Genomic DNA, 23,992 nt, shown 5'->3' with positions numbered 1-23,992 from the left:
TTGGGACTAGTGTGTAATGTTAATAAATGATTTGTTAAAAGCCATCATGTAACACTTAAGAAAACAAAATAAAACAGAAACCACCAAAACCTCACTCAAATCTATTATACCGTATTCTATCTTTACATGTTTTTACAGAAATAAAAAAAAATTTGATTATATCTTGCTCTTAAAGTCAGCTATAGCTTGTAAGAAATGAATTTTAAAGACTTAATTTTTAAAATCCCCTAGGATAGGGCGCCTGGGTGGCTCAGTGGGTTAAGCCGCTGCCTTCGGCTCAGGTCATGATCTCAGGGTCCTGGGATCGAGTCCCGCATCGGGCTCCCTGCTGAGCAGAGAGCCCGCTTCCCTCTCTCTCTCTCTCTGCCTGCCTCTCCATCTACTTGTGATTTCTCTCTGTCAAATAAATAAATAAAATATTTAAAAAAAAAATAAAAAAAAAAAAAAATCCCCTAGGATAAAAACTCAAAAGAAGAAAAAAGAAATTGAAGGGGTGCTACATGTTTATAAGGGAATAAATGAGGACTGAAAACATCCTTGAGGTATAATCATTCTCTCTTAGCTCTGTAACTCTCATCATTTGTTATTTAATTATATATGTTCTGGAAACAGCAGACTTGCTTAAGTTAAAAAATAAAGAATAAGACTTCTATGCCAGTGAAAATAGATGTTCTTATGTTTGGACAAGACCAAGATGGTCCTACAAAAATCTGAAAAATCTGGAAATTTTATTTCCATTGATCATGTTAAATCTAAGCATTTCTAATTTGATGTAACCAAAAAAGGTGATTAAGGAAAACAGTAACAATTATTCTGTCTCTTGAACAATAGCTTTGTCTTTAAAAAATCAAATACTATAACCCTCTTAAAGAATGCCTCACACAGGAATTCTGACAAAATAAAAAGAAGGTATCTGTGATATTCCTAGAGATTTCTGAAATTTTGAAGATTCCTGAGATGTGTTTAGAGACTTAGTAAACAGACTTACAGGTTACCATAAATTCTCTGACACTGCATGCGATCGATGCTTTGCATGTATTTTTATAAGAGGGATGTTTAGGAATTTTAAGACTCACTAGAATGTGTAAGTTCATAAGCGCAGAGACTTGTTTTTTTCATGTGCCATCTACAACTCCTATAAGAGTCTGACAAATGGTAGACGTTCATCAGGTATTTGTTGAATAAATGAATTCTCAAAGGGATATATGAAACAGCTAAGGTTCAGGGCCACTCATTTTTTACTGACAAATTTGCTTTTAGAGATTTAAAAATAATTAAGCAACAATAACAAGAGCTAAGATGGATCTGCTGCCATTGTTTTAACTGCTTTATGTATAGACAGATCACACAGACAGAACGACCCATCTTAACCCTCTGACAACGGGGGAAGAAGTTAAATCACCTGAAAGGTGAGAAGCTGGGCCTGGAACCCAACTGTTCTGGTGTTTTAGCTCACATTCTTAACCTAGACAAACATACTGTGAAAGTGAGCAAATTCCCTTCAGTAGTGAGTGACCTTTCTAGTTCCTAACATATGAAAAAAAGGCTTTTGTCTTCTAGCTCTTATACCTAAAACTGACATAAGAGACTTTGAAAATATGCTTTTTCTTTTAACTCATATGGAAGTGCTTTCTTGGATAAGGGTTGTTCAGTGGGCTTAAAACAGAAGTAACTAAGGCCCTTCATGCAGACAGAGAACAACATGCAGACAGAGAAATATATATAATGATCTTAAACACAAAAACAAAGTGAAGAAAATATCAACATGTGGCCCTTCTAGAAGTTATTCAAAGAAAAGGCATTTTCCCTAAATGCTAGTTGGATTCCAACATATATCTTAACCATAAGACCTTGTATATCAGTGGTGGCTCTTTCCCATCAGACTTGAGATTTATGATTTTGGCATATTTCCAACTTTGGGAGAGAGCCAAGGGATAAAATGTGTATTTGTCAGGTTTTCCTGTTTGGGACTTAGCGCCCTGTGGGGGATCTGCAATTTTAGTACATAATTCAGAAATCCACTGTATATTACCAACATCATAATTTATCTCACCCAAATGAAATTATAAAGGAGGTAAATCAGGCAGCAGGAAAAATGTTGACATATAATATAAATGACGCAGTAAGTGTTTTTGTTTTTTTTCTCCTGTGAATAATGTTAACCAGAACACTGTAGAGCTCAGTATGAAATACCTTTGCTAATCATCTTTTTCTTTTTTTAATCATTTCTCAGAAACAAAACCCATTTGGATTTCTCTATTTTTGTCTCATTTAGGAAAGTGCCCTTATATCTCAAGACAATTAGATAACTATACCAACGCCCAATGCTACTAATGTTTCTTTACTCTCTTTTTCCCTTCCAATAAAGAAAACTTACTATAAACATACACAACAAAAAGACAACCATGTACTATGGCAATGAACTGCCAGAGAATGTTATACAGAGCAGACTCAGAAAGAAGGCTCCAGTAATGTCTGCCAGATAAGCAAGTGCCTCTTACTTTAATACATACTTTAGCCCTTGTTAGCTGAACAATTATATACTTCTTATGTTAATTCTATCCCATACAGTATGACAGAAAATCAGATGACTTTTTCAGAAAAGATAGCTTTTTAATAAAATAATGTACTGCTATCACATTGTTTCAATCCAAATATGGCATTATAGTGCCATTCTAAAAATAAACTTAAGTCCCCTGTGAAATGCAGTCTTTTAGCTATGTTCATTTCCTTTTAGGGCTCAAGTTTCCCACAGGAAAATTATTCAATGTTTGGCAAAATGGTCCCAAATCATGTATAGATAAGGCATAAATGCTAACTGCACTGTCAACCTTTTCCTGCTTTGTTATTGTTGCTTCTTCTTCATAGTTATCCATCATGGAGAGGCCCAAGAAGCAGGAAATACTCATGAACTGTTACCTGACAAAAGTGAACACAAAAAGTGTCATTTTGATTAAAAGCTGGGAGGGGAGGTAATCGATGAGTCAGCTAAATTTGAAATCGCAAAACTATGAAATACAAAGGCATATTCCAAACACTTGTTTCTGATAACTGTGATAATTTCCAAATACTTACTTCAATTATATTACTGAGTAAGATCATGTATCAAATGCCTTCTTTGTACAGCTTAATAAAGACTCTATTGTTTGACTTGCACTATTTGCTTAAAGGTTTTATAAAGCATTCTATGTCCAGAACCAAATCTTCTTAAAATCACCCATTCATGATATACCACACACATGATCAAGATACATTCCTCAAGCTATATTTTTATATAACCAAATAATCAAATTATGATTTCTAAGAAAATATTTGTATTTCATAATCCTTAACAAACACTCAGTTTTAAAGTTAGTTTCTTCTAAGCTAGAGAATTAAGTAGCAAAAATATATAGCAACTACAGAATAGCTAGATATATTAATATGACTTTACAACTCTACAGAGTTCCCAGCTCTTCTAACAGTTAACACAATTGAGAATCTGTGTTTGAATGATATTAATCACAGATACCTTCATCTGTGAACTACTGAACTGCATTCAGAAATCTAGGGGCGCCTGGGTGGCTCAGTGGGTTAAGCCGCTGCCTTCGGCTCAGGTCATGATCTCAGGGTCCTGGGATCGAGTCCCACATCGGGCTCTCTGCTCAGCAGGGAGCCTGCTTCCTCCTCTCTCTCTCTGCCTGCCTCTCTGCCTACTTGTGATCTCCCTCTGTCAAATAAATAAATAAAATATTAAAAAAAAGAAATCTAGAAGAGGTCTGCATTCATATACTTAACTCTCACACTATATGTTCTGGGTTTTGATATTTATTTTAGTTATATATTTTTATATAGCTTTCAGGCAAAAATAATGTTTCCTTGAGCCCCAATATATAAGAAAAATGTTTGAGATTTTAATATTTCCCTAAAAAATTAATCTTAAGAAACAATTACCAAGAAATATTTAAATGTTTAAAAGCTATCTTATTTCACCATTAATGTATTAAGTTGTAACTATATAGATCTTTTTTTATCAACCTAAAAACTCAAAACTTATCTGCACAAAGGTATAATACTAACCAAAGTCTATTAGCACTTTGTAGTAATGCCTTTCTACATAGGTGTAAGAGCCCTCCTGAAATTAAGTTTTTTAAATGTTTTTCTATTTAAAGTTCTTGGGAAACAGCACTTTTAAAAGATAGTGGACAAGCAGTGATCTTCAATTTTATTTAAGCAAAAACTTTGCCCTCTAATCTCAACAGCAGTACAAGTACTATAAATAGCCATGCAAGCTTTCTAGAACCACCCATGTCATGTATTTTCACTTACCCTAACAAACATTTCTGAGGTGGCTGCCAGTCATCAACAGAACTTTCGAACTAAGATTTTTTGAATCTTAATTGGTTTGGTTCAAAGTGCCAATGGAAAATATTTAATAACACACCAAAATCTGAGTACTTGTTTTCCTTTTTTCCCCAAACCTGCTAGCAACTCCCATTTTTTAAGCACTTGACAAATGTTGAACAATCCTTTGGGCTTATTTTGGGCTATGACTGAGCCTAAGGGAGGTGTAAGACTGGGCAGAGCTTGAGTCCCAGCTCCACAACTAATTAAGTCACTACTCTGGGTCTCCCTTTCCCCATCTGTGAAAGGAAGGGTTTAGATTGAGACCTCTAAGGGGTTTTCTAGCCTTGTGACTTTAGGATTCTATATTATGTAATTTACCTCTTCAAAAATCTTAAGTCCATCTCCGCTTCCTAATTAAAATCAAATCCCTAGCCATTTATTCCAGACTAGGTCGTCCCGATTTATCTATCTATCTTTCTTTCCTTTTAAAAAAGATTTTATTTATTTGAGAGAGAGAGCAAGTGAGTGCGTGCAGAAGTTAAGGGGAGCAGTAGAGGGAGACGGAGTGGACTCCCCGCTGAGCAGAGAGCCTGACGTGGGGCTCGATCCCAGGATCCCGAGATCATGACCTGAGCCAAAGGCGGACACTCAACTGACTAAGCCACACAGGCGCCCCCCCAACCCCCCCGCAATTTATCTTTCTGACCTTACTCTGCATTATACCTCAACTTGAAACCTCTGGTTCATCCACGCTGCTGTATTTACACAAGGAAGATAGCAGCACCTGTTAACATGTACTGAATGCTTACTATGGGCCAAGAGCTTCACATGCATTAGCTCATTTAATCCTAATACTTGCATGAAATAGTGCTATTAAGTAAGGCAACAGAGACTAAGGGATTTCATACCTTGCCGTAGGTTCACAGTTATTAACTGGCAGAGCTAGAATTCAAACTCAAGTCTGCCTCTCAAGCACATACTTTTCATCACTACATATTACATGTTCTATTTCTTCATTTTTTTTTTTAAGATTTTATATATTTATTTGACAGAGAGCTCACAAGTAGGCAGAGAGGCAGGCAGAGAAGAGAGGGGGAAGAAGGCTCCCTGCTTAGCAGAGAGGGGCTCGATCCCAGGATCCTGAGATCAGTTAACACAATTATCACAATTAACACATAAGTTAACACAACTTGAGCCAAAGGCAGAGGCTTAACCCACTAAAACCACCCAGCCCCCAACATGGTCTATTTCTTAAGTGCATAAATGACCCCTCTTCATTCAGAGCTCTTTGAAGCTTAAAACACCCCTTGCCATGATTTCATTTTTTCCCAGTACAACTCATTTTTGAATTTCAATGAAAGGGATACCTCTTCACCATTGCACTCCCAAATTTCCTTTCTACCTCTAACCTACTAAATAAAGCTTTTATTCTAAGCCTCAATGACTTGTTCCTTAATGAAGTACATCTAAATGCATGTACCTTAATGTCTAAGAATTGCACAGGAGTAATCCTCCAGCACAACATACTATAAAAGCAGGACAAAATACATAAAATACCAAGGTACTGATGGAGCAAATCATTATGGCAGTACTTGAGGGTTTATGATTTCTGCAAAAAAGGATGGGTCACTCCACATTCACCCAGGGCTTTCCTCTGGAGTACATTCCAGTTTGCAGCAAGCCCTGGAGGTTACTGGGAGATTCTGACCTCTGTGTGACAAAGAAATAATAGCAACAATTTTTTACTGAATTTCTATGCACAATTCTAATACTTAAAATGCATAGTGTCTGAATTTCACAATAATTCTAACAAAAAGGGGAGTAAGCCCATTTTATAGAATAGAGAACCAAGGGCTAGAGATTCCAAAATCCATGCTCTTTTCATTGCTTTCCTGTTTATCTTAGGAGAAAAGTGATCCAAGAATATAAACATAAAGATCTTTACATTAATGTAACATGCATCTGATCTTAAATCAACCCCTTTAGTGTTGGCATCATCATAACTCAAATAGCCAGAATAAGTACCTAAATTGTTTTAACTTCATTTCCAGTGCTCCGTAGGATACAACACACATCCTCGGTTCAAGGATGTTAACAATTCATGACGGTAACATAGTCTAAGTAGGAAGGGTTTCAATTACTACAAATATTATGTCATGAAGAAAAAGAACTTTTAAAAATGAAAAAGACTTTTGAGTCAGATTCTGCTCCCCAAGGGCCAATGAAGATAGAGACCCACAAATGGCCTTTTTAATTTTTTTATTTCTGGTCTAGCTATAAATAACTGATTTTGGCAATGGGGATTTCCCCAGTCTTTCTGGAAAAAAATTCATAAAGAAATCATGCTGTTTAATGCTGTAACTTCTGCTTTCTCCCCGAAATATTAATTTACTAATTCAACAGGTTTTTATTAAAAGCTGACAGACACAGAATTTAAAGCTTGACTTTGAAAAGACTTACTTTTGAATGTTGTTCAAAGCCAATACAATCGTTTTGTAACAAACCAATAAATCTTTCATTAAGTGATTTCTATTATGGTAATGTAACATAAAGATGTGCTTTTTACTCTGCAAAGGGCACTCTCGTGTCATATGTTGCTTTGATAATTGTACGTTACTTTATTAGTCTATTGTCTATAGATCTTTTAGGTTCCTTAAACTCTGCCCAGCTGGATACTTTCAGCAACCTTCTACAAGGGGTGGGCTGAGATAACACTACAGAGATCTTACTTTTCCCAGAACCTTGCCCATCTCATATACTGCCTTCTAAGGAAAGTCATCTAAACACATCTCCTTACCTATGAATACTGCATAGTACTTCGCGTTCCACTCATCATCTCATATTGCCACTTGCCATCTGATACTGTCTTGTACTATAGACACCTGCATACCAGTATACATATACTCATCAAACACACACACACTCACACACAGGCTTGTTTTCATGATTTCCTTCCCAGGATGTCAAAGAAGATGCTTTCTTTTTTTTTTTTTTTTTTTTTTTAAAGATTTTATTTATTTATTTGACAGAGAGAAATCACAAGTAGATGGAGAGGCAGGCAGAGAGAGAGAGGGAAGCAGGCTCTCCGCTGAGCAGAGAGCCCGGTGCGGGACTCGATCCCAGGACTCTGAGATCATGACCTGAGCCGAAGGCAGCGGCTTAACCCACTGAGCCACCCAGGCGCCCATGATGCTTTCAAGTCTGTTATCTTTCTTTGGTAAAAACCAAAATTAAAAAAATGTAAAAAGACCCAAACAGATACCTATGCATCATGATGATGTAGTAGATTGGAATCAAAAAGGTCTTACAGTCCCCAAAACAGTCTTCCACAATTGTAAAAGAGGGATAATATATCCCCTTTGCCTGTCTTCCTAGGAGGATAAGAATAGGAAGTTGCTCTATATAGGACCAGAGACAACAGAGTGCTATAAGGTTCTCATTTTCTACTTTAGTATGTTCTAAACCCATGCTTTATGGTTTCCCTCTACTTCTGCTGAAATTTCTTTGCCTTTTCCTAAACATGGTTTATGCTTCTTGTAAAAAATAATATACCTACTTATTTGGAAAGGTCACAGTACAAAGCTTACAAAGAAAAACAGCAGACCCTAGACCCCTCACTCCTCCCATCCTGGCTCCCTGCTCCCCAGAAGCAACCAATTCTTCCTTTCCTTTTTCTTTTTTCTTGGCTGATTTCTTTCTTCCTATTTCTAAATATAATAATACATATCTAAATATAATTATATATATACACATATATAAATAATATATTTAAATTGCTATTTTCTGTGTGTGTGTGTGTGTTCAGACTTTCTAGTATGGAAGATGATACTGTACCCGATATAGTCCCCAAACTCACCACCTGCCACACGCACTTCTCTTCCTTGACTCTCAATGTAATTTTGCTACAATTTTTAGTTAAATCAATATTGCTCATAGCTAAATCACAGAATATATCATAACTAGACTTCCTTTCCTAATTTTCCATTTTGTCTGCACAGTTACTAATTGCTCCATTTTTCTCAATATTCTATGTATATCTATCACCAATTCTTCCCCAACAGATCTGACAGAATTATAAATGAATTCCTGGGGCATCTGGGCAGTTCAGTCAGCTAAGCGTCTGACTCTTGATTTCAGCTCAGGTCATGATCTCAGGGTTGTGAGATCAAGCCCCTCTTTGGGTTCTGCACTGGGCATGGAGCCTGTTTAGAATTCTCTCTCTCCCTCTCTCCCCTTCTTCACACACACACCTCTCTCTCAATAAATAAATTTTAAAATTTAAAAAAAAAATAAATAGAAGTGTAGATTCCTCTCAGTTATTTTTTTCTAAAGACATACTTCCTAGTGTCCTCCTTCCTTCTACTCCAACTTGGATAAGTTGCTGTCTAGGTCTACTGCACAGCTGATACCCCACGGCTTTCCTTCTCCATCATCATGGGAATTCTCTTCCCCTCCGTCCTGTGCTGGGAGCCCCCGCTTCCTGGTTTGTCTATCTTCCACTTTTTAAATTTCAACCATTGTTGTGGGGAAGCATATCTTTTGGTAACTCACTGAGAAAGGATGTAAGGCAGGTAAATATTTTTGAGACCCTGCATATCTCAAAATGGGTTTTTACGCTTACACTTGAAAGAAAGTTTGACTGGGTATAGAATTCTAGGTTTAAAAAAAAACCAAAAAAACAACACTTGTCAAAAATTCGAAGTTATTCCCAGTTATCTCCTTGCTTCAATGTGGCAGGAAGTCCAGTGCTATTTAGATCTCTGTACTTAGCATGTTCCCACTCTCCCATTCTTACTCCAGACCAAGGAGCTATTAAGATTTTCCTTTATCTCTGGTGTTCTGAGATTTTATGATTCACCATCATAGAGTCTTTTTCATACACCAACCTGGTCCTTTTCATTATGGAAACTCATATCCTTCAGTTCTAAAAATTTTTCTTCTGATATTTCTCTGAGAATTTCCTCATTTCCTCCCCAGCCTCCATTCTGTTTCTGAAAATCATGTTAGCCAGATACTGGGCCTCCTCTATTGCATCTCTGTCTTGTTTTTAATTGTATTGTCATCTTTTGTTTCATTATCCAGCCTACTTTAATTTTACCTTCCAACTTTTCTGATTTAAAAAATACCTGATCAGAGGCACCTGGGTGGCTCAGTGGGTTAAGCCTCTGTCTTCAGATCTGGTCATGATCTCAGGGTCCTGGGATAGAGCCCCACATCAGGCTCTCCGCTCGGCGGGGAGCCTGCTTCCCTTTCTCTCTCTGCCTGCCTCTCTGCCTACTTGTGATCTCTGTCAAATAAATAAATAAAATCTTAAAAAATAATAATAATAAAATTAAAAATGTCTGATTATACTTTAAATCTCAAGAGCTCTTTCTTATTCTCTTCCTGTTCATTTTTTTAAAAAAATGGCAACCTACTCTCTTTTCACAGATGTAAAAGCTTCTCTGAAAATATATTTGGAAAATATACTGGATTTACTTTTAAAAGTTTTGTGACTTGCATCGTTTCTATTTCCTCCGATTTTTGTTTGTTTTGTTTTGTTTGGGCCTGTGTATTATGTAAGATGCCTTTCTCAAAAGACCAGTGATCTTTGGCTAACTGTAAAAGAGGAGTAAATACGCTAATTGGAAATACACTGTCTGTATGGATAGGTGGGATTGGCTGATTGACAGGCATCAACTTAAAGTGACTTGGGCAGGTAACATGACTGGTTTGGGGACCCTCAAGTATCAGTCCCTTATCTTCTGGTTAGAAGATTTAAAGGTGACTGAGATCCTTCTGGTTAGAAGATTTAAAGGTGACTGAGAGCATTTTAGAAGCACAGAAGGAAAAGAAAACTGATTATTTAATACACAGACTTTTTTTTTACAAGAACGGAATCACGTGATTCTTCTTTATAACTCTGCCAATTAACTGCAATGACTGGCATATAGCACAGCTTGCTACATAAGGGCTTCTTAACTGTTTCTTAAGCTTTTCCTAAAGCCACTGTTATTTCATAATAGAATTTTCCACACTTCCAAGCCGTATCACCTAAAGCACATCCCTCCAAACTGATGACTGACAGCATGTTAAGAAAAGAAAGGAAGACAAAACTAGAAAACTGGTAAAGACTGAAAGACAAAGAAAAACCACAGAATTAGTCACCAAGCTAGGCTCTACCTCCTCTTTCCTTGTGACTGATTTTTATGGCATACCTTATCTGGAATCAGAGCCAAGAAGGTGCCATTATCCAAGTACATATTCCTTATCCAGGCCAGGAGAAACACAGCACCACCATAAGTTCCCTTGGCCCAGGCTACAGGGTTTCCAGGAGTGGGAGCTGGCATACAGAGAACGCACATTCCCACACTGGTCTTTTGGTCCTAAAAAGATATCTTTTATCATTTAGAATTAAGAATAGCCTTGAGCAAAGAGAAGACTGCTTGCTTATAGGCTCTGACCCACCTTTTGAACACCACTGCTCTATAATGACTAGAAGTAATATCAGTGATTAGAAGTAATAATAAGAAAGAATCATTCATTAATTCTGTAGAGTTGACCAGAACTTAGGCTCTGAGCCAGGTCCCATGTTAGATTTTGGGGATAAAGAGCTGAAGTGATACTACACTGTTCTTGCCTTCAGAGACTTTACAGACAAGTAAAGGAAGTAAATGAAAATAGTTTTATACTGAATTTAATGCTACTGTTGTTTTCAGAAGGTGGAGGGTTTATCATGCCTCTCTTCCCAAATTTGGGATTGCTAACCCACACCGAGCTTCTAAGACCTTAATGTGGGGGAGATACCATATCCTTATGTGGACTTCTTCAGATGTGAAACCATGGTAAATACAAATAATAGTACTTATGTGAAGTGCTTTGCAATGAAAACACATCACAAAGTTAAATCCATATCTAATTCAATTGTCAAAGTAACCCTATGAGGGATGAGATTATCTCCTTTTATAGAAGAAATTAAGTGCTGGGTGCCTGGGTGGCTCAGTCGTTAAACATCTGCCTTTGGCTCAGGTCATGATCCCAGGGACCTGGGATTGAGCCCAGCATTGGACTCCCTGTTCAGCGGGTAGCCTGCTTTTCCCTCTCCCACTCCCCATGCTTGTGTTCTCTCTCTCGCTGGGTCCATCTCTGTCAAATAAATTAATAAAATCTTTAAAAAAAAAAAAAGAAGAAATTAAGTGCTCAGAGAAGTGACTTGCCCTTAGAAAACTAGTTAATTTGAAACAGAAACCTACATATTTTATTTTCAGTTCAAAGTTCCTTTTAATCATATCATGATGCACTCTTCACCCAAATTTTGAAGAAAAGCCTAATGATTCATTTGCAACTATAAGAAATGACTAGGATAATGCCAAGATCTGCAGAATGTATTAATAATGTGTACATTTAATATAAAATAATTAGGTTTCCTTCAACCTGAAAAGGAAAAATTATACGAAAACAACACAGAGAGCAATTTGTGAAGACTTTAAAAAATCATAAATGCCACAATTCTCCCATTCTTAATCTTACCATAATTTGCTCATATAACAATAAATTCTGGTTTGCCAATAATTTATTTCACAAGTCTTCTATGGTACAAAAACACAGTGAAATTAAAACATTTCCCACAAAGCCACTGCACAGATTTTTCAATCAAACCTGAAAGGCTGAGGAAACACTCCCAGAAACCACTCTGCTGTCTGGGAACTTGTAACCCTGTTACTTCAATTTCAAGTTCAAAGAGTGGACAATGCATTTATAGTACAAAAATTCAAGTTTTCCCAATCTTTAAAAACACTAAGACCATTATTCAAGTAAAAAGGAAAAGCCCTTAAAAAGGCTCAAAAAGAAATCCATCAAGCAATAACGCTTAAAGAAAACCCTTTCCAAAATGGAATGTGGGAGTGCGCAGATCCATGAACAATTTAAATATCCTTTCTGGTGTAAGACAGTTCTTTCATTAAAGTAGACCACTTGTCTTTTTGTAACTGCTTTTCTGTTCTAAGAGAAAAACAAAACATATCTCCTCTGAAATCATGTACAACTAATTTACAAACATAACAATTAGTTATTGTCTTATCTGAACATTTACTATGAAACAATTTCAACACAATCACCAAAAGCTTATGCTTCCTCTGCTATCAGCCGTATACCATATATAGTTAAATGCACTGTCTTGCCAAGGCCCAAGGTAATTGAATCTAAAAATATACTTTTCTTTTTTTTTCATTCTGAACTAGCCAGATTGGTATTTAAACCAAACGCAATCAAATGCTGCAATAAATTTGTCAGAATGAAAAGGTTATTTAAATACAAACTGTTCAAATGTATCACACACAAAAAAAGACTTAGTGATTACATCCAGGCTCATCCCCCAACATGTACACACATAAGAAAATAAAAATTAAAAAACAAAACAAAATTAAAAAACAGTAAAGACACTGAAGGTGAGAAAAGAACTAATAACTAAAAGAAAAGGCAGACCTTATATAGTCCAATAAAGACAAGATAAACAGGAAAAACATCTGATATTAAGCAAGTATCAGCTGGGGGAGTGGGAGAATTTTTCTTTAAAATTATACATACTTAGTTTCTACTTTGGTTTTAGGCAGAGACAGTGACAGATTTTAACGTGAAAAAGTATTTCTAATAACATCTAAATTTGGTACTTGGACAAAAAAAATGTAAAAATCTGTTAACAAAAGCTCTTATTAAAAGAGTTGAGTCATTAAAAAATCAGCTTGAAGGGTGCCTGGGTGGCCCAGTGGGTTAAAGTCTCTGCCTTCAGCTGGGACCGAGGCCTACATCAGGTTCTCTGCTCAACGGGGGGCCTGCTTCCCTTCCTCTCTCTCTGCCTACTTGTGATCTCTGTCTGTCAAATAAATAAATAAAATCTTAAAAGAAATATCAGCTTGATTAGCCACTTCCAGAAAATCAAACAGATATTTTCTCTTTTCCATAAAATTTCCTAAGATCTGTACCAAAGGGTTTTCTCTTTTCTCACAAGATGGAACTCCATTGCAGGAAAAAATTAAAAGGGCTCAGCATCTGCAAAAGTAAAAATCCACTGATTTAACATCAGTTTTCTATGTATTAAAAAAAAAATCTTTGAGATTCTCATTTTGCTAAACTAAAAACTCACAAGCAAATGCAAATCTGAACAGGTTACATTCTCCAACACGTATGAAAAGGGAACTTTGGTTTTTTTTAGATCTGTGCCCCATAAATAAAAGAGAAATGTACAGAACCATTTTTCAGAATCCAAGAGAAAAGGTTTTCCAATTCAAATGGCAATTTAACAGCCATTCATTGTTAAAATAACTTACAATTTTAATGAGTTCTAAATATTGAAACAGCTTAGAATCTAGTTTTCTAATAGTAAATATAAAGAACAAGCAAGCAAGCTTTTGGGAAGAATTCAGAATCTGAAATTTCAATGTTTATGTAACACTGATTCACCTGAAATTAAGTAGTTTAAGTAGAACACATATTCGAGGTTTATTAAATCCTAATACTGCTGTCCTTCACTTTAAACGGGGGCAGTAGGTTTTCTAATATATGACAAAAAATCCCCCAAAGCCTATCTCCCTGGTTTATAAATATCCATGTCCTTTCTTGGATTCAAAATGCCACTTTAACCCATTTCCCTTGAGTTTCTTCCATCTCACTGAATACCATTGTTGTATTCAGATTATAACATCTAGCCAAAGGCAGAGATCATGTAAGTCCCCTGAAGACTTCCAAAACATTAAAACCAGTAGAAAAAGCAGAGGAAATACTCTCATGCCTGGAGCTCCTGGGAAGTCCTTCTCTCCTTTTAGAAAAATAAACTTCTTATTCTAAAGATAATCACTCGAAGAACAAAACAGCACTAGTACACACAAATATACAGCACTCTCAATAATTCTACAGAGTTACAGTAATAACATCCTATAGGTTTTGCTAGTACTTTGGCTTAAAAAAAAGGAAGACTAAGTAAAGAACTGTTACTAAATGACTTTTTTTTTCCTCAGAAAGAGAATAGCAATAAAGTCCTTTCTCATTCTCCTTCTCTCATTCAAATGTGCATTCCTTAACACTAACTAAAAAAGATTGCTTATAAAAAGAATTAGATTGCTACTTTGTTGATTCCATTTAACCAAAAAGAGAACATCTCAATCCCCTTCTATTTTCTAAGAGTACTAGTTAAATATACAGTATATTTCCTGACTCAGTTGCTTAGGACACCTTTCTCCCAGATATTCTGATATTTCAAAACTCTCTGGATTAAAAAAAGAGAGAGAAGACTAAAGATTTACTTTTATATGTTTTCACCATTACACAGAAAAATGGCAGCAATTAACCTATCTTTTGTTTTGCAGCTTATTGAAACACATTTTGCTGTAAAGAGAAATCTAAATTCAAATATTTTCAATACACACATAAACAAAAGCATGGGCAAAAATACAACACCACAATCACTTTCTATGCACATGTTTCTTCAGATCTCCATGAAGCATGGCACGGAGAGCAGTTCAATTTTTCATCAAAATTACATGATTTGACTGCACTTTTGCTTCATTTATGGTACACTGCAAAATTTTAAAATTCGTGTTTAGGTGTTCACATTTTTCACTGTATTGAGAATTCTCTCATGAGAATAAGACGTAAAAAACATGAAACATTTGGCTTTCTAAAGGACAATGCTAAAACTTGCAGTGTAGTTCTACTTTGGCATATATAAAGAAAAATTTTAAATCCTGTTAATTCATCACTGGTTTTTAATATTCCACATTAAAAGAATTCAATTGCATATGCAGCCCAAACAGCTGGAAAGAACCCAGAAAAGCAACAAGAAAATGACTTTTTAAAAATGCTGACGCTTCTCACACCCAGGTTCAGTCATGCCCGTTGAAGAGAGGTGTTAGATATGGCTTTATTTATTTTAAATCTTAAAAATGTAGTCATTTTTGTGACACTGCAAAACCTGGAACCAAGAGCAATTTATCTTCACCGTCCTGATTCTTCTGATGCAAAAACACTTTTTAGAAAATAATTTCTGCAAACTTAGAGGGTATTTTCGAATGATCATTTGTTTGCTATTGCTTAGAGTCTAATTATTTTGTCCCAGATTTCCTAGTGCAACAGGAATACAGAGAGAAAAAGGAAACACACAAACACACATACACACCACAGTGACCCAGTGTGTTTGAACCACTTCAGATATGGCATCCATTAAGGGGGTCTTTGCTCCTAACTGTGTAAGGGTCCTTAGCTATGGTCTGATTTGCGCAAGAAGTACACATGGCCCCTGAGAGGCGCTTTAGTCCCCTTTGGAAGACACTGTTGGAGAGACTATAAATGACACAGTTGCAGAAACTGTTACTAATAGCAAGCCAGGTGGTCAAGAAGGAGGCGAAGCGGTTGCTGTGGCCTGTGGAGCTCTCCAACAAGAAGTAGATGATGTATGGCAACCAGAGGATGTAAAATACACTAGTAATTCGGAACAGGACCATGGCATAGCGCTTATCGGGACAGGTCTGCACCTCCCCAGTCTCCCCACTCTGGCTGCTGAAGCGGGCTTGCCTTTCGCTGATCTCCTTTGTGTGCTGTTGGCAGATGCGGAAGATGTTGAAATAGGTGAAGCACACAATGAGGGCTGCCGGGGCATACAACATCACCACGATGAAGAGGGTGAAGTAGGGGTCGGTATGCCAGGACTCTGCACACCACTGAAACACATCTCCATGATATCCAGGTTTGCCCCAGTGGAAAAAGGAAGGCAGGAAGACCAGGGTGGAATACAGCCAAATCAGGAAAATACACAGACGTAGTCTCCAAGGCGTAACCAGGGTATTATAGGTTAAAGGTTTAGTGATGGCAATATATCTATCGATGCTGATACAGGCCAGAGAGGCCATGGAGACACTCTTCAGAACGGACACTATAAAACCGAATACCTGGCAAGTCAAAGACTCCTCGACTGGAAGAGGGTAGTGGAGGAGTGATAAAGAAGGGACCAGGCAGCTGACCCCAACCAAGAGGTCGGCATATGCCATAGTCTGAATAAAATAACTTGTAGTATGATGGTTCAACAAAGGTGCGCAGTGAAATACAAAAATCACAATGATGTTGCCAGAAATAATCAATACAGTGAGAAAGACAATAATCAACACTTCCAAAAGGCAAAAATCAACAGTTTCCAAATTGCCAAATGTCAAGAGGCAAAAAGGGTGGCTGCTCTGATTACCATCCAAGGTAGAGTTCATCTTGAGCTTGGGAGTGATCTCTCACTTCATGCTGCCGCTTGGCTGCTGCCAACAGTTCAAAGGAGCAGCTGCTGTCATTGCGGTCAGCTCTGTGTGTCTTTAATAATGCCAGAGGAGTCTTAGTCCCCAAGCTCCTGATGCTGCTCTGGTGCATTGCCTGCAGTACAATTCCCTTTTAAATCCTTCTTGGAATAGGGAGAACCAGCAGCAGTTGTCTGGCCAGTCCCAGATGTGGCCATAGTACCAGGTTTACCATACACATAGCACCAGGGAAGTAAGCCAAACTCTGGGTACAGTGTCTTCAGGCCAATGAGGGTAGGGGTAAGGGCAGAAGAGAAGGGAAGAAGATTAGGAGCTTCAGCAGGAGTTGTAATGAGTCTCCTCTGAACAGCTGATAGAAGAAAAGGAGAGAGCATTTTACATTTTGCATCCAATGCCCTAATCAAAGAACCTGGCTAGCTCAGGCTGGTAACCCTCCCACTCCATCCTACCCCACCCGGTACAACTATTCATGGCTACTCTCAGCGGCATAACTGGTCCCTTACTCTACAGAGGAGGAGCAACAACAGCAAGCTTTCGTGATCAACATAAAACAAAATCAATTGCAAGCCAGATCAATCTAACCCCATTCTTTTCATTTGAGCCTTCTGGGGGAAGAAAAGGAATCTGCGCATAGCATTTCTGAAAATATTTTACTAGAACTACCACTAATAAAATTACTTAAGGTAATTCATTTCCTTCATTGATTCCAATGTAATATTTCGCCTCTCTGAAAACCTTTCAACAGAATTTATCTGTCTAGCTCGATTTCAGAGTGTTACCTGTAATTCTGCATGCTGCAATCCAAACAAAAGCCACAAAACATCCTTAACAGAAAGCCTTGCAGTGCAGGAATGTGCCTCAGCCCCGTTTACTGCAGAACTGAGACACACAGGGAGGGGATAAAGGAGGAGGAGGGGAAACGGGGAGAAGAGGGGGCTTGGGAAAAGGAAGAAGCGGGGGAGGGGAAAGAAAACGCCTGTGCGCACACACCCTACGGCATCCTTAGCAGCTCATTAGAATTCATCGCCAGAGAAGTGGTCCCTGATTTCCCGACTGCACAGTGGGGGAATAACTTAATATGCCTGCAGTGCAGTGTTTGAAAGCTGTTTCCTCGTCTGTCTGGAATCCCCCTTTTAGTAGATGGAGTTTAGAGAAGGGGTTGTAGCCGGGACAGAATGCCAACCAGGAATTAGATTGAAACACACTGCCAAAGGGGTAATGGTGAGAGGAAATTCCTATTTTCTTATAGCATTTTCCTCAAGAACAAAGAGCAATGCTAAAGAATGAAAGTATGTTAACCGTGCATGGCAACTGAGGACTCCTAATTTAGTAGCACAAGAAGTTCTAGCTAGAAGGCTACATGTTCAGCATTAATTTCCTCTCATGATTCACTGGATATTGGTTAATTTTAAGAAAGATGACAAAAATAACAAGCAAACTTAAAAATCAGTTTTTCAAGAGAGAACGTAAAGAAAACCTCACCCATTCTCAAAACTGAGGAAACAGCACACAAGCACAAGCACGCTGTCCTTTATCCAATGCTACACTATAGCTTTGAGATGCCATTTCCTTTTTTTCCCTTTTTTTTTTTGTTTTTAGATTTTATTTATTTATTTGACAGAGAGAGATCACAAGTAGACAGAGAGGCAGGCAGAGAGAGAGAGAGAGAAGCAGGCTCCCTGCTGAGCAGAGAGCCCGATGCGGGACTCGATCCCAGGACCCTGAGATCATGACCTGAGCCGAAGGCAGCGGCTTAACCCACTGAGTCACCCAGGCACCCCTGAGATTCCATTTCTTGCTTCTAGTTTACTAAGAAGCAGAGCACAAAAATACACACAAAAAGTGGACAAGTAAATATACCCATTTCCACTCAGGCTTTAAAACTGCAAAAGTTTCATGGTACAAATTAGCTTATGTATCTTAGAATACATAATCTTGTTTATGCCTACTTTAAACAATGCAAGTTGGGATTATATTGTGGGATATATTACACTGTGTCAGTATTATATTTTGGTAATGTCATAAATGATGACAATTTTTTCAGCTAACTGGAAATGTGTACTTTTCATACTTTTTCCTCCAGGTATCTTTGGACTCTCAATTCATTCTTTTTTTTTTTTTTTTTTTTTAAAGATTTTATTTATTTATTTGACAGAGGGAGATCACAAGTAGGCAGAGAGGCAGGCAGAGAGAGAGAGGAGGAAGCAGGCTCCCCACTGAGCAGAGAGCCCGACGCGGGACTCGATCCCAGGACCCTGAGATCATGACCTGAGCTGAAGGCAGCAGCTTAACCCACTGAGCCACCCAGGCGCCCTCAATTCATTCTTTTAAGTAAAGTTCTACATACCCAGTAGGGTGAAAGAAAATAAGCAAAGGTTGGCATTTCTAAGCATTCTAGAAAGATGGCACACCTGGGCAGGGATACAGGTTAGGTCATCTGATTTCCATTTTTTATTAGTCTCACATATATGCTTCCTCACTAAAAGCAAATGGCCTCCCATAATCAGAATTTAGTTAATTATATTTTAAGAGCTAAAGCACTGTGCTTATCATAGGAAGGCAACACTAAAAAAACCTATGGAGCATAAGCTTGGATAGCTATATTTGAGAGATCTTACTGGAAAACATGGCAAAGTGTGGCATATAAAAAACCAGTGGCACTGACCACCCATCTGGTTCAAATCCTTGCTCTTCTATTACTAACGCTCTCTTACCCACAGTTTCATCATCTGTAAAATGAGGACCAAACTCCCTATTTCACAGTTACTGCAAAATGAAGGAGACAGTGTATACAGACAAAAGCTTACCAATACTTAGGATGTAGTGGGTATAAAACTTTATTCCCTTTCTTTTCGTAGAATTAAAATACCCTTCCTCCTAGGTAGTCTGTGTTTTCCTGCCAACCATGCTGTACTGCTTGAGGATGGGCTCCTCTGATTCCTAAAGCGCCTCTCTTACTGTGACTGCCCAGTTCCGAGGCACAGGGATATTCTGGATACTTTTTTTTTCTTTTAAAAGAATACTTTTTTTTTTTTTTTAAGATTTTATTTATTTATTTGACAGAGAGAGGCAGGCAGAGAGGAGGAAGCAGGCTCCCTACTGAGCAGAGAGTGGGGCTCGATCCCAGGACCCTGAGACCATGACCCGAGCCCAAGGCAGAGGCTTCCACCCATTGAGCCACCTGGGCGCCCCATACTCTGGATACTTTGCTGTCACACATTCCTCAAATACAATGAGGCTATATATATGTAAGGCAGTAAAAAATGAACAATGATATAACATTAATTATTCCTCTGCACTAATTATTCCTCTGCCTTTGTCTCCAGCCCTGACTCTATACTGAGCATTCTTTCCCTTTTATAATTTGCCGGCTAGTCTACATACATCTTCCACCTAATGTCCCGTAGACTTCACCCACAGCATGTCCAAAATTAAATACATCTTTCTCAACAAACTGGCCTCTTTTTCTTGTTCCAACACTTTTATTTTTTCTAAGCCTTCAAGTAAGAAACTAAGGAATTATATTGACCACTCTCTCCCTACTCAATGTACTATTACTCAACAGGTTCCTGGGAATCTGTTTCTACAGTGGCTCTCAACTCAGTTTTTAATACTTTAGGCCATCATTACATATTGTCTGGGTTTCTAGTCTAGTTCATTTTTCTGATCTATTCATTTCTGCCTAAATATCTAATAGTATATGCTTCATTATGGTACCCACAGTTCAAAAGTCAACCGCTCCCTAGTGCCTCTCCAATCTGATCTCCCTATTCCATACCCACCCCCCCAACACACCTTGCCCTCCAGACAAACCAGTTTACACACTATTCTGTACATTTAACACATACTTTGTTTTTGGACTCTCATTGTTTGAGTGGTTAATACTGAATGAAAAAAGGAATAATTTCTGACAGTTACATTTCAATAAAGAGAAAAGCCATTCACCAAAGTCAGTAGTACAACATTTTCTAACCATTTGTGAATTTTGTCCTGTAACTTATTCTCTAACTCAGGTGTCTCATGTATAAAACTAAACAGTTATGATGATGATAAAAAAAAAAGACATTACATTGGTTAATAGCTTGAAAGAATTAAGGTAATAAAAATATAAGCTGTTATGTTACTATCACTAGTATAATAATAGTTCTTTCAACTTCATTTCTATTTTAGTAAAAACATTTAGTGCTACAATTAAAATATTCATACAAGAAACTCAAAACAACAAAAAGCTTGAGAGCCATACTTTATCAAATCAGTCAAGAGTTAAGTGTTTTGTTTCAGATTAAAGAAAAACATTTTCTTCAGGAGAAAAAAATTATTAAGGACATATAGTAGCAATAAATCTATGTCTTCAAAAAAAATCTATACAGGGGTGCCTGTATAGGAAGCACAGTCAGTTAAGCCTCTGACTCTTGATTTCAGCTCAGGTCATGATCTGGAATAAAGAGATAGAGCCTGGGAGTCAGGTTCCCCTCTCAGCATGGAGTCTGCTTGGTACTCTCTTTCCCTCTCCCTCTGCTCCTCCCCCTGTTACACTCTCTCTCTAAAATAAATACGTAAATCTTTTTTAAAAATCTATATAAACTACCTTTTCATTTTTTAAAAATTTTATTTAAATTCTAGTTAGTTTACCATGTAACATTAGTTTTAGGTGTACAATACAGTGACTCAACATTTCCATGTAACATTTGGTGTTCATCATGTATTTAACCTATCCCCCCTTCCCCACCTCTAGTAACCATCAGTTTGTTCTCTACAGTTAAGAGTCTGTTTCCTGAGGCTCCTGGGTGGCTCAGTGGGTTAAGGCCTCTGCCTTTGGCTCAGGTCATGATCCCCGGGTCCTGGGATCAAGCCCTGCATCAGGCTCTCTGCTCAGCAGGGAGCCTGCTTCACCCCACCTCCACCTCCTCCCTGCCCCGCCTGTTTCTCTGCCTACTTATGATCTCTGTCTGTTAAATAAATAAACTCTTTAAAAAAACAAAAGTCTGTTTCCTGGTTTGCCTCCCTCTTCCCCCCACCTTTGGCTCATTTGTTTTTCAAATTCCACATACAAGCAAAATTATATGGTATTTGTCTTTCTCTGACTTACTTCACTTGGCATAATACTTGCTAGCTCCACCCATTACTCATTTCCTTTTTAAAATAATGCAGTCTTGGACACCTGGGTGGCTCAGTTGGTTAAGTGTCTGCCTTCAGCTCAGGTCATGATTTCAGGGTCTCCAGATTGAACCCCACATTGGGCTCCCTGCTCAAGCTGAAAGCCTGATTCTCCCTCTCCTGCTCCCTGCTTGTATGGTCTGTCATATAAATAAATAAAATCTTTAAATAAATAATGCAGTCTCATGATATATTTGTGTTTTTTGGTTAAAAAAAAAAAGAACAGTATCTCTGCATATACATGTAATTGGAAGAAAGCTCAATGGAAATCAACTCTACTTTTTAGTCGATCGTGGGTGGGTTAATGAGAGATTTTTTATTTTATGTTTTCCTATAGTTTCTAAATTTCCCAATTTCTTTGTATAGTTGACGCTTGAACAACATGAGTTTAAACTGCACAGGTCCATTTACAAGTGGATTTTTAAAATAAATACTGTAAATTTATTTTCTCTTCCTTATGATTTAATTAACATTCTTTTCCCTAGCTTACTTTATTGTAAGAATTCAGTATTTAATACATATAACATACAAAATATGTGCTAATCAACTGTTTCTGTTATTAGTAAGGCCTCTAATCAATAAAAGGCTATTAGTAGTAAAGTTTTCAGGGAGCAAAAAGTTTTATGTGGATTTTCAAATATGTGTGTGTGGGGGCTCATCACCCCTAACCTGAATGTTGGTCAAGGGTCAACTGTACCATTTTTATAATCAGGTTTTATTTTTTATTTTATTTTATTTTATTTTAAATTTGACAGAGAGAGACACAGGGAGAGAGGGAACACAGCAGGGAGAGTGGGAGAGGGAGAAGCAGGCTTCCTGCCCAGCAAGGAGGCTGATGCGGGGCTCGATGCCAGGACCCTAGGATCATGATCTGGGCCAAAGGCAGATGCTTAACGACTGAGCCACCAGGGACCCCTATAATTAGGTTTTAAAAAACAGCCAAAATAATATATAACATGTCCCTTTCGGTAAATCTAACAAAAACTTTGGCCATGAGATGTCTTCCCAGAGCCATAGTAAATGGATGATGCCAGGTTTAAGTCACCTACTTCATGGGACTCAGTTCCACTGGTCCTTATGCCATCACAGCATCTTTCAGACAGGCTTTGATGCTCAATTTAACTCAAAACGGATGCTCAGAGCCCTAGTTAAAAATTCTTACAGAATGAGAATGTGACTGGATGAGCCATGTAAAATGGCCAGTATTTAATCATTTCATTTCTGGATAAATATTTTCTGATCTACAAAACTGGCAACTTCTATATGGTTCAATCTAATACTAAAAAGTGACAGAACTAAAAAGAAAATAAGGCAAAAAGAGGAAACATGAAACAAAAAAGGGAAATGACTGTTCAAGTTATATTTATTCTTCTCTCAACCTATTCACTAGCTTAAATATTACAGAGGAGAAGGATCAATCTCAGTTCTTCAAATTCATAAGATATACTTCTGAGCATTACCTACTACTTATTATTCAGTAAAAATGAGCTTTAAATGTTGATTTAATTAACATATTATTTAAATGCATCTCATAGGGATGTATTTGTATCAATGTCATTCCAAAACCAATCTGAGGTCCTCTGACTCATCTTCTACTCTTTCCTCTCTCCCATTTATCTCCCTCATTCAGTCAATCACCAAATGCCAAGTATTTCTGGAACTTCTCTCAAACAGTAATCTTTCTCTATCTGTTCTGCCAATACTCCAAGTCACGATCCTCTCTTGCCTAAATTACTCACAGGTTTTGCTTCAATTAATCTTACCTCTTCTAACTCAACTGGAATGATCATTCTTAAACTAATAATGATAATAAATTTAATAATAAAAATAAGCAAGCAATAATTTATACTTACTATGGGCTAAAACTGTACCTAGTGTTTTCATGCATTATCTAAAGTTCATTTAAAAGCTCTACAAATAAGGTACTACTGTCATCTCATTTTACAGACAGGGAAGCAAGTCAAATGTAATTTCTTGCCCAATATTAATGGCTTAAATACAGTAGGAATAAGGATTTGAATCAAGACAATCTAATCCACTTTCCATAGTGCCCTCTAATGTTTCAGTGACTTTCTATTGATAAAAATCTCAAATATACATTATTTAAGCTTTTGAAGATCCAGCCCCTACCTATCTTTTCTGGCCTCATTTCATTTTACAATCTGTAAAACTGCCAAGCTCTCTCTCACCCTTGAGCAAGCATTTTTTCCACAGACTTCTTATATCACACATGCCATGCA

General features: G+C 37.4%; 2 protein-coding genes across 9 annotated transcripts in view; both read right to left on the bottom strand.

Moving 5' to 3' along the window:
* Positions 1–23,992, bottom strand: part of RABGAP1 (RAB GTPase activating protein 1) — a 154,317-nt gene that overhangs the window by 49,472 nt on the left and 80,853 nt on the right. The gene's annotated exons all lie outside the window — the stretch shown is intronic.
* On the bottom strand, positions 11,681–18,220 carry GPR21 (G protein-coupled receptor 21). The gene is made up of 2 exons (XM_004757355.3): positions 17,375–18,220; positions 11,681–16,944 (listed from the first exon to the last, which is right to left on the bottom strand). The coding sequence occupies exon 2, from the start codon at positions 16,551–16,553 to the stop codon at positions 15,504–15,506; it is 1,050 nt and encodes a 349-aa protein (XP_004757412.1). The 5' UTR covers positions 16,554–16,944; positions 17,375–18,220; the 3' UTR covers positions 11,681–15,503.

The sequence above is a fragment of the Mustela putorius genome, unplaced genomic scaffold, assembly GCF_011764305.1.
Source record: "Mustela putorius furo isolate JIRA1106 unplaced genomic scaffold, ASM1176430v1.1 tig00000596_pilon_pilon_pilon, whole genome shotgun sequence".
In the NCBI taxonomy this organism is placed as follows: domain Eukaryota; kingdom Metazoa; phylum Chordata; class Mammalia; order Carnivora; family Mustelidae; genus Mustela; species Mustela putorius.
The sequence above is the reverse complement of the archived record's forward strand: the minus strand, read 5'-3'. Positions and strand labels throughout refer to the sequence as shown.

What these genes read in the sequence shown, in the direction of transcription:
- GPR21 (XM_004757355.3), bottom strand. Translation starts at nt 16,553, where the DNA reads ATGAACTCTACCTTGGATGGTAATCAGAGCAGCCACCCTTTTTGCCTC.